This window comes from Hyperoodon ampullatus, assembly GCF_949752795.1.
Source record: "Hyperoodon ampullatus genome assembly, chromosome: 8".
In the NCBI taxonomy this organism is placed as follows: Eukaryota; Metazoa; Chordata; class Mammalia; order Artiodactyla; family Ziphiidae; genus Hyperoodon; species Hyperoodon ampullatus.
Window position 1 is genome coordinate 81,002,013 of NC_136921.1, and position 11,967 is coordinate 81,013,979.

Here is an 11,967-nt window from a genome sequence, read left to right on the forward strand (position 1 = left end):
ACACCTCTTCTGTAGGAAGAGGAAATCCTCACTTTGCATGCCCCATTGGGGTCTTGAAACTGCATTGAAAGTGCATTCATCATCTAGGCATTTATTGGTGAAATTAATTTTAATTATTCAGACTTTTCTATGAGTTGTTTCATTTTCTCAAGTCAGTGAACCTTATTAGAGACTCTTCAATAGGTGTTAGATTTGATGTTTCAAAAAATCTGTTTAATTTTTTTTAATTTCCAGTGATAGAGACATGCTTTGAGAATCGAAAATTCACTGATGTCTTTTTTATGAAACATGGATTAGGTCTAATAGTTATCATTTTTCATATTTTGTAGGTAGAATTACAACCCAAGTATGAAGACAATCTGTACATGTATCTTTATTTTGTCATCTTTATTATTTTTGGTTCATTCTTTACTCTGAATCTTTTCATTGGTGTCATCATAGATAACTTCAACCAACAGAAAAAGAAGATAAGTATACTAAAACTTCATCTTTACTCTAAAATGTGAACTAAACATATCACACTGTTTCCTTTTGGCTCCAAATGCAATCAACAAAAACAAAGAATATAAAATTCAGAAATTGTTTTGAGAGACTTAATCATCTATGAGTTTTTAAGTGATTGATAATTCAGATAGCATGTACTGATATTTCCAGTATAGAAATCTGACTAATATGGCATAATTTATGCATTGAATATATGCATCTCTAAAATATATATATATTTTTAAATTCTATTCTAATATTAATTAGTAGCATTAGAATAGAATGTGGAGCCATTTTTCACACAATTACTAAGATGAATTTTGTAGCTAGCAAAGAACGTGATTTTTACAAGTTTTTCTTTCATTTCTTTACTTTGGAGGTCAAGACATTTTTATGACAGAAGAACAGAAGAAATACTACAATGCAATGAAAAAACTGGGTTCAAAGAAACCACAAAAACCCATACCTCGACCTGCTGTAAGAATAACATACTTTCATCATCAATAAAAGCTATGCTATCTATCACTTTTACAGCCCAAATTGCTAGATACTAATTTTTGTGCATTTGCAAAACAAAGTTTTTGCCTTAGCAATGTGACTAGCTAGCCTAAATAGCCTAAGTATTTGTAATTTATATATACATACTATGTAGAAATTATGTAATATATTTTATATACAGACATAAAATACATATTAATAATAATGTTCAGACTTATATGCCAATATTATTCCATAGGACTGATGTCATTGAGGAGCTTCTAATAATGCAGAGAAGAAAACATATTCATATATACATAGTGTGGGAATACTGAATGTTCTCAGAGTGCAGTGGGGACCAATTGGGATAATTGGTACCTCTTGGATATGCCCCATATTCTGTCCAACTCCGCAGATTGAATGGAATCATTAATGGAAAAAGTCACAGGTCTTGTTTTTTCCTGATTTTTAAGAAAAATCTATTTCCTCCTAGCATCTTGCCCCTAAATCAGATGACATCATTCTTTAAGACTTTTTATGGCTATTCCAGTTGTATATTTGCCAATGACTACTGGTTCTGTTTGGTTGCTGCAAGGAATTGTTGTCAGGAGAGTTCCTGAGTTTTTCTGTGTTTCAGAAGTCCTCCCCCAAAGTATACATGGTACAAGGCAATCCACTGTTCCCAAGGAACCATGACTCTATGACTCCATTAGTGATGGTGTAAAACTGGCCAAGCTAAAACTGGCCATGCCCATGTTTTGTTTGTAAGTTAGCCAAAACTCAAAGAAAGTGGATAGTTATATTGGACAAAACATTAGGAATGGACAATTTGAGCCTACTCTTTGAGAAATAATACAACTTGAATGGATGGGAAGTAAAGCAGAGTAATGCCCTATATAAGAAAATATATACTCCAAAGCCATGGAAATAAATATTGCAGTGGAGAATAGTGATATATTTGAAATAGTGAGTAGTAAACACCAGGTTTTCTGGGTTAAATGAGTCAAGGTTACCACTATGAGTCTGAAGAAATCAATCTTAATTAAGCCAAATGAAAATATAATATAGTTAAGTGAACAGCATAGTAATGTGAAGAAAAAGAATTTTAGAGACTGGCATGAGAAGATGTTAGAGACAAAATAATGCTGGGCCTTGGACAAGAAGATGAACACTTATATACAAGAAGATGAGTCCACAATATGGGGTCATGCCAATAGGACTGGAACATAGGAAATAAATGAGCCAACAAGAAGACTCAGTGGAATGAGGCAGCTATAAAATATAGGAAAAGAGGGAGGACATGTAGATAATGAAAAATGTAAAACAGTTAATGTTTTGTGAAATTACTGATTGCACTAACATAAAGTCTTATAAAGGCATTTGGAAAAATTAGGTCTTATGAATATGAGACAAAGATTTTAGAGTTGTCATTGTCAGACATAATTCAGTTGAGCTCTGAAGCTTAGATTCATTTTTGAAAGATAATTAAAATATATATATTAAAAAAAAAAGACCCAAAAAGTGCTGAGCATGAAGCCTTGGGCACTTCACCATTATAGGAAGAGGTAAATCAGTGAAGGAGTGAGATTTATCAATAGGCAACACATATATGTAGATAAATGATTGAGAAAGAAATTTTTAAATGGCTGTTTAATTACATCAAATGACATAGATTTACCTGGACAGGGACAGGGATGCACAGGAAACGATCAGTGCACTTAACTAGACTTTATTGGCAACAATTTGGCAAATTAAGAAATGATTTGGTAAAATCCATCCTTTCAGTCATTCATTAACAATGTACTATGCTAAATATTCGGATTTAAATATCGAACAATAAAGAGTCTATTTGGTAATCAAATAGTCACCCAAACAAATATAGAAATATCGAAGAAGGAAAGATCCATTTGGCTATGAGAGCTGATAAGGAAGAGGGGACTGATGAATCAGGGAAGTTGGGAAGGCTTCACTGAAGCATGACCTGAGGCATGGAGAAGAATGAGGAAGCGTCAGTAGGCAATGTGGGAAGAGAAGAGGAATGTATATGTGAAGGCCCTGAGGTAGGAAAGCCAGTGAGCTGGAGTGCAGAGGTTGGAGGTTCATTTGGGCCATGGGGAGAATGAAGAGGTTAGGATGGTCCACACTTTTCTGGGCTTCATACGCCATGTTCAAGAGCAGTCTTTGTCCTTAGAGCAATGGGAAGCCATTGAAGGGGACCTGGTTCGTTTGGGTTTTGTGAATATCACTCAACCAGCACTGACAGAGGCAGTATGTGCATTGTAGACTCGTTTTGGAACTATTTCAGAGATGATAGGTAGAATGGTGTGGAGATGAATAAAATGGATGGATTTGTAAGCTATCACAGGAATGAAATTAAAAGGTTTATTAATTGAATATGAGAGATGAAGAAGGAAGCAACAAAGATGACTTATGAGTTTCTGCCTCACACAACTGGATGAATAGTGGTGTCATGCAGAATATGAAGTAGCGACATGAATGGAGAAAAAATTGGGGATGCTAGTTTACAGAATTTTACAATCAAAAAAGGAGTCTGAAAGAGAATGAATGTTTAGAAGAAGCTGTAAAATAAAGTTTCTAAAGATTGAGAGATTAGGTTCAGAGCAAAGCAGGAGTTCTGGAGAAGAAGAGATTGAAGGGAAAGGGAATAAATATAGAATAAAGTTGTGCAGGATGTGGCTCAAGAATAGTGTAGTCTAGGTTAGAGAGCAAAAGGGACTGAGTCCTCCAATGAATTTGGAGTAGTATATAAAAAGATAGGTGTGGGAGACAAGATAATATGAAATGAAAAAGGAAGTAGAAGAGTTTCTTTACACCAGTTGACTTTGGTGTTCTCAAAAAAGGAGAATAGAGAGCAAGAGAATGGGAAATTTCTGAGAAGTTTGAAATTATCCTGGGACCAAGTGAGGGACAAAGGATTGCTAATCATTGTCAAGGGCCAAGGTAAAGTGAGAGAACATAAATCTTTGGTGAACAAGGCCTCCAAGGTTATATAGCTTCCTCCAGCATATTCTGGGATTTAAATTGGAGACAGTGATCTATAACTGGGAATTGGAGTTGTACGTTGAGGTAATCCACTAGAAAACTAAATGGACAGGGAATCTAAGGAGCTTTTTATTGATCATGCTGATATGAAAATAAACACCAAGTTTCTGACTTTATGCAATTTTGAATCTACTACACTGTAGGTGCTATATCTGTGGAAGACAAAAAGGTTTTAATTAAATAAGAGCAATTGATGTCATAAAATGTCATCACTTTTATGACAAATATAAGCACAAAGTTTTCTGAGATCACAGAGTGCTTAAAACTGAGTTAGGATTCACCAGACTGAGAAGGGCTGTCTGATAATACCCCTTGACAGAGGTGTTAGGACAGAGGAGACAGATAAACAAGATAAAATGATATGGTACAAGAGTGGTAGGAAATATCAGAAGGGTAGAAATAAGGGGACCATAACTAGCCTTGGAAAAGTAAACTTCAGTACATAAGAGCTAAGAACGAAGTGTTTAGAACTGGAATTAGATGCATTTATTAGGTTGAAGAAGGCCCTAGAAGGACAGACCCAGCTGAAACAATGTAAGTCCGACCCAGCAGGCTAAATATGTATTCAGAGAAAATAGCAAAATATAACAAACAGGTGGTATTTGATGTCCCAGAATTTCAATAGGGAGTAATGGATGCTTCTACTAGGGAGAGGACAAAACACTAACATAGAGAATCCAGACCAATAAATGTGTCGATCTGGGAAAGCAGACTATGAGCGTAGAGGCAGCAGAACGTCTGTAGTTCTAGTTGAGAAGGTAGAGGACAACCTAACAGAGGTAGGCCAAGGCCCAAGCTCTAGAGTGCCTCAGTACCAAGAAGATAGAGGCAAAAATGAAGAAAATGGGGTCCAATGGGCTTATTGGTTTACAAGATGAGGACTTAATTTCATAAACAAGACGTAAGGCCAGTTAGTGCTTGGAATAAGGTCCAAATTGAATAGGGCAGAGTTTGAACATTTGAATTGTGAACTGTAATTTTTTAAAGATAATTTTATTCTTATAGAAGAGTTACCTCACAAAATCCTCACCCTACTTTCCTTTATTTTAACCTCTTACATAACCATAGATTGGTTAGCAAAACAAAGAAATTAATCTTGCTGTAATACCATAAAATAAAATGTAGAATTTAACTGGAATTCACCAACTATTCCACTAATGTCCTTTTTCTTGAACTATAATTCCAAAAACTTCTTCTCAACTGAACCTTGAGGTAGAATTAAGGTAGAATTTAAGACGCTTTGGCTTTGCCGGGGGTTGAGGGGTATATAAAGGGAGAAACTAGGGGGGGAAATGACAGAAAAAGCAAGAGAAGTATTTATTCATTAGTTCTTCAAAGTTAATTTTGATGCTCACCCCCAACACAGGCAATAACAAAGACTCATTATAGTGGCAAATATTTACTAACTGTCCATTGTACACATGGTGATGTTCTGGGCACTGAGAACTTAACAGGTGGTTCTTAACATAAAATCAGTTTATAAAATCTGGTATCATGAACAGTATAAATAAAACAAATACATTTGGAAAGAGTTGGATATTCCAGTATACAAATTTTCTTCCAAGTGTAAAACAAACATAGAGTGTTTTTTAATAAAAGCTACATTTTCATATTGCTATATTAAAATCAGATAAGTTGAACTTGATTTTTTTTTTTCAGTTTCTAAGTGAACTTTACATACTCTTTGTTTCAGAACAAATTTCAAGGGATGGTCTTTGATTTTGTAACCAAACAAGTCTTTGATATCAGCATCATGATCCTCATCTGCCTCAACATGGTCACCATGATGGTGGAAACTGACGACCAGAGTCAAGAAATGACAAACATTCTGTACTGGATTAATCTGGTGTTTATTGTTCTGTTCACTGGAGAATGTGTGCTGAAACTAATCTCTCTTCGTTATTACTATTTCACCATAGGATGGAATATTTTTGATTTTGTGGTGGTCATTCTCTCCATTGTAGGTAAGAAGAGCTGCTTTTACTCAGTTAAGGAATTTAGTAGTGAAAATTGGTGTTTTAAAGCTTTAAAGTTTTTTTCACTAATCTTACTCATTCACCCCGAAATTTCAAATAAAAGTCTAATTATTAGTCCATTCTCAGCTTGTCATTTCTCTAATTGCATGCTGTGTATGAAATGATGTATAAAAATAAGAATTTATATTCTGCAGGTTTCATTTATCATCTTGTCTCATTTCAGAAGAAAATAACTGCAACTTTGGCATAATACTCCTGTACTCAGTCATACTCTTGTAGTATAGACAAGTATTGTTTTGAATAAACAATTCACACACACGTACACATATAAATCCTTACAAGTAGTCAAATAGTCCATAAATAATTGTCCTTGATAATTGGAATATCATGTTGTGTGTTTATATATATTCACACTCATACAAGCTTCATGTTATCTTTGGGTTCAGATAGTTTTCTATGGTGTGTAATATTCTTTTTCACAAGTACATATTTTGTTCAAAAATTCAAAGCAAATTCATTTCATCAATACATATTAGGTGTTTGTGTGTAGGACATTAAATCAGGTGCTAGAAGTAAGGTTCTGCTTGTTTGAGGAAAGAGAACATATACATAGAGAGAAAAATAGTATTCCACTATTTATACACTTTGCTGGTTAAGTAGAAAGACAAGGTAGCATTCCATTTGATCCTGATGACTGTGATATGCAGGATAATACAGTGATTAAGGGATGAGACTCCTGGGTCATACAGACCTGACCGAGCGCTTCCCTATTTTCACTACTTACCAGCTCTGTGACCTATGGCAAGTTACCTCACCTTTCCAATCCTTAGTTTTCCAAGGAATATTTTTGTGAAGTGGTGTTGTGAAGATTAAATGAGATTATGAAAGTAAATGCACTTAGCACTGTGCCTAGCAGAAAGAAAAGACTTAGGAAATGTTAAGCCTAACAACGACAGCAAAGTAGCTATTATCATCATCATTTAGCAATGCATAAAATCATTGCCAGGATTCAGTCCCAAGTATGTCTGTCTGTCTTGAAAGCCTGGATTGTCTCCAGTACATTGTTCTGCCACCTCTCAAATAAAATGGATCAAAACCATCTCAGAAGAATAAGAACTCTCATATTCCTGATCCAAAAATCATATGCTTTATCCATTAAATCTTATGCAAACACTAGAACTAGTATTTAAGAAACATAAATTTCTGTGCTTGGCTGAAGTATACATTGTGTCCTTTATAGATGCTTTTCTTGAACCAGGAAAAATGACCATTAATACCTTCAGTTAGTATAAAGGTGTTAATGTTATAACACTAAACATACCAGTTTCATTTTGCTAAACAAATATTGCAGATTGTGTGTATGTAAATGTGTGTGTGTGTGTATACCTAATTCTCATGTCCACACTTTGTAAAACTAGTTAGTGCTTATCTTAGAAATGTAAATTTTCATTTGCTGCCATTAAGTATAGCCTTATTTTTGTTTTATCTTGGCTTTCCATAGGTATGTTTCTGGCTGAGCTGATAGAGAAATATTTTGTGTCCCCTACCCTGTTCCGAGTGATCCGTCTTGCCAGGATTGGCCGAATCCTGCGTCTGATCAAAGGGGCCAAGGGGATCCGCACGCTGCTCTTTGCTTTGATGATGTCCCTGCCTGCGCTGTTTAACATCGGCCTCCTGCTCTTCCTGGTCATGTTCATCTACGCCATCTTTGGGATGTCCAACTTCGCCTATGTTAAGAGGGAGGTTGGAATTGATGACATGTTTAACTTCGAGACCTTTGGCAACAGCATGATCTGCCTGTTCCAGATTACCACCTCTGCTGGCTGGGATGGATTGTTAGCACCTATTCTTAATAGTGGACCTCCAGACTGTGACCCTGAAAAAGATCACCCTGGCAGCTCAGTTAAGGGAGATTGTGGGAACCCATCTGTGGGGATTTTCTTTTTTGTCAGTTATATCATCATATCATTTCTGGTCGTGGTGAACATGTACATCGCTGTCATCCTGGAGAACTTCAGTGTTGCTACTGAAGAAAGTGCAGAGCCCCTGAGTGAGGATGACTTTGAGATGTTCTATGAGGTTTGGGAGAAGTTTGATCCCGATGCCACCCAGTTCATAGAGTTCGCCAAACTCTCTGATTTTGCGGCTGCCCTGGATCCTCCTCTTCTCATAGCAAAACCAAACAAAGTCCAGCTCATTGCTATGGATCTGCCCATGGTCAGTGGGGACAGGATCCACTGCCTTGACATTTTATTTGCCTTTACAAAGCGTGTTTTGGGTGAGAGTGGAGAGATGGATGCCCTTCGAGTACAGATGGAAGAGAGATTCATGGCATCGAACCCCTCCAAAGTCTCCTATGAGCCCATTACAACCACTTTGAAACGCAAACAAGAGGAGGTGTCTGCTATTGTTATCCAGAGGGCTTATAGACGCTACCTCTTGAAGCAAAAAGTTAAAAAAGTTTCATGTATATATAAGAAGGACAAAGGTAAAGAAGGTGATGGAACACCCATCAAAGAAGATATCCTCACTGATAAACTAAATGAGAATTCAACTCCAGAGAAGACCGATGTGACACCTTCTACCACGTCTCCACCTTCCTATGACAGTGTGACCAAACCAGAAAAAGAAAAATTTGAAAAAGACAAATCAGAAAAGGAAGACAAAGGGAAAGATATCAGGGAAAGTAAAAAGTAGAAAGAAACAAAAAATATTCCATTTTGTGATCAATTGTTTACAGCCTGTGATGGTGATGTGTTTGTGTCAACAGGACTCCCACAGGAGGTCAATGCCAAACTGACTGTTTTTACAACTGTATACTTAAGGTCAGTGCCTATAACAAGACAGGGGCCTCTGGTCAGCAAACTGAGACTCAACAAACCAGAGAAATGACATCGACAGGAGGTTTCTGTGTTCACAACCAGCTGACACTGCTGAAGAGCAGAGAGTAATGGCTACTCAGACTCTAGGAACCAATTTAAAGGGGGGAGGGAAGTTAAATTTTTATGTAAATTCAACACGTGACACTTGATAACAGTAATTGTCACCACTGTTTATGTTCTAACTGCCACACCTGCCATATTTTTACGAAATGTATGCTGTGAATTTATCACTTTCTTTTTAATTCACAGGTTGTTTACTATTATATGTGACTATTTTTGTAAATGGGTTTATGTTTGGGGAGAGGGAGTAAAGGTAAGAAATTCTATGTTTCTCTACTGTATAACTGGATATATTTTAAATGAAGGCATGCTGCACTTCTCATTCTCACATGAAAAGAAATCACATCACAAAAGGAAAGTTTACTTCTTGTGTCAGGATGTTTTTAGATTTTTGAGGTGCTTAAATAGCTATTCATGTTTTTAAGGTGTCTCATCCAGAAAAATTTTACTGTGCCTGTATATGTTTCATAGAATTCACAAGCATTAAAATGTTGTTTTATTTTTTCATAATCCATTACATGTACCTGTATATATGTATATATGTATATGTGCGTGTATATACATATATATGTTTACACACATCACACACACACACACACACACACACCATTACATAGTCATTCAGAGTCCTGGCAGCATGACTTTAACATTTTTGATAAGTGTCCTTTGACATAAAATAAAAATATCCTATCAGTCCTTTCTAAAACCTGAATTGACCAAAAAGCATTCCCCCCCCGTCACTTTATAAAGTTGATTCTGCTTTTTCCTGCAGTATTGTTTAGCCATCTTCTGCTCTTGGTAAGGTTGACATAGTACATGTCAATTTAAAAAATAAAAGTCTGCTTTGTAAATAGTAATTTTACCCAGTGGTGCATGTTTGAGTAAACAAAAATGACGACTTAAGCACAGTATTTATTGCATCAGATATGTACCACAGTAAGTATAGTTTGCAAGCTTTCAACAGGTAATATGATGTAATTGGTTCCATTATAGTTTGAAGCTGTCACTGCTGCATGTTTATCTTGCCTCTGCTGCTGCATCTTGTTCCTTCCACTGTTCAGAAGTCTAATATGGGAAGCCATATATGTCAGTGGTAAAGTGAAGCAAATTGCTCTATCAAGACCTCATTCTTCATGTCATTAAGCAATAGGTTGCAGCAAACAATAAAGAGCTTCTTGGTTTTTATCCTTCCAATCTTAATTGAATCCTCTACGGTAAAAAGCCCGATGTACAAACATGTTGCAAGCTGCTTAATTCTGTTGAAAATATATGGTTAGAGTTTTCTAAGAAAATATAAATACTGTACAAAGTTCATTTTATTTTATTTTTCAGCTTTTTGTACATAAAATGAGAAATGAAAAGTATCTTCAGGTTGATGTCACAGTCACTACTGTTAGTTTCTGTTCCTAGCACTTTTAAATTAAACACTTCACAAAATAAGAAACAGACTAACATGCAGTGTAGTTTCCTGCTTTTTTTAATTAGTACAGTAAACTTTGCACACATTTCAATGTGAAACAAATCTCAGACTGAGTCCAGCATTTATTTGCTTTCAAATCGTGATGCCTTATTATCAAAGGAGGCTTAAGGAACGATCAGTTGATATTCTTGGCATCGCTTTAATCAGATGTTTCCACCTAGTCTTTTATTCAGTAAATCATCAGTCTTTTCCAGTGTTTGTTCACACAGGTAGATTTTATTCTTACTGACCCATATGGCATTAGAACTTTATCAGATATGATATGAGGTCCAAGCTTTTCTTTTCAACAAAAATTATATAAGTGAAATTATATTACCAGTTATAGCAAAACATTTTGTGTTTCTTTCACAAGCAACATTAAATGTAGATTCTTTACACTAAAGCTATTGACTTGTAGTATGTTGGTGAAATGCATGCAGGAAAATGCTATTACCATAAAGAACAGTAAACCACATTACAATCAAGCCAAAAGAATAAAGTTTTTGCTTTTGTTTTTGTATTTAATTGTTCTGTCTTTGTTTCTATCTTTGAAATGCCATTTAAAGGTAAATTTCTATCATGTAAAATGATCTGTCAGAAAAAATGTAAAAATACATATTGAATATAATAATTCATCTTTAAATTTTTTCATTTAATGGAAATTAATTAAGAGTGTACTGGATATCTAGTTTTAATATTGGCCCAAAACCTAGATATGGTATTGGATAGAGTAGTGGAAAATTACAAAAATTAATAAAAGATTGACTAGCATTTTAAATTGTGCATCCTTTCTCCTTCCCGTCTACCTACTGCTTTGTTTTGTTTTGTATTCTCTTTTCCATTTTGGTTCCTTCCCTATGTATTCTTGATGTACTTTCTATATACTTTTCCATCACTTCCTTGGGCTCTCAGTATTTTTCATTAAGGATATTCTCATTTTTTCTTTTCTGTTCACCAAATCTCTTGCTTATTATAGTCTGTAGACAACAGATCTGTACACTTAGGCCCCTAATAATCTGCTGCACTAGAAAAGGTTCATGTAATATCTTCATATTCATTTCTATAATTTTGGAAGCAAAAATTCCAAGTGAGCTTAGATCTCACTCTTTATAATATATAAACAAAATTTCCCAAATGACACAGATTTGGTTTTTCCATTTAATTATGAGAAGTTTGAAATGTTTTTCAGTTCTGATTACTTATTAGAAATACCTGAGAAGCTTTAATAAATGCCAATGTTTGAACCAAAAGCAGACCAATTGAATTCATATCTCTAGGGATGAAACTTAAGCATCTAATTTTTTTAACGCTCCCCATTGATGTTGATTTATACTTAGGGTCAAGGACCAATGAGTTAGGGTACCCTTGCTCAATATGAAAAAATGTTCTACAGAAAATGCACCTGTTCCCTTCAGCGCTTCATTGTATAAGTCATCATATACAAGTTCCTGATATGATGGCTTTGGGGGTGTTTATCTTGTAGTGAGAGAGGTGTTTATCTTTTTTTTTAATTTTATTGAAGTATAGTTGATTTACAATGTTGTGTTTAATTTTTGCCATACAGCAA

At 35.2% G+C, this 11,967-nt stretch overlaps 1 protein-coding gene across 7 annotated transcripts in view; it reads left to right on the forward strand.

The window, feature by feature from the left end:
- Nucleotides 1-8,785, forward strand: part of LOC307056842 (sodium channel protein type 2 subunit alpha) — a gene marked incomplete at its 5' end in the record, with an annotated part of 88,870 nt that extends 80,085 nt beyond the window's left edge. For all 7 annotated transcript variants that reach the window (XM_079709804.1, XM_079709805.1, XM_079709807.1 and 4 more), the window contains 4 exons: nt 330-471; nt 863-960; nt 5,717-5,987; nt 7,501-8,785. In XM_079709804.1, coding sequence (XP_079565930.1) covers nt 330-471; nt 863-960; nt 5,717-5,987; nt 7,501-8,696 — 1,707 coding nt within the window. In that variant the 3' untranslated portion in view covers nt 8,697-8,785. The remainder of the gene's footprint in view (nt 1-329; nt 472-862; nt 961-5,716; nt 5,988-7,500) is intronic.
- Nucleotides 8,786-11,967: the final 3,182 nt, after the last annotated feature.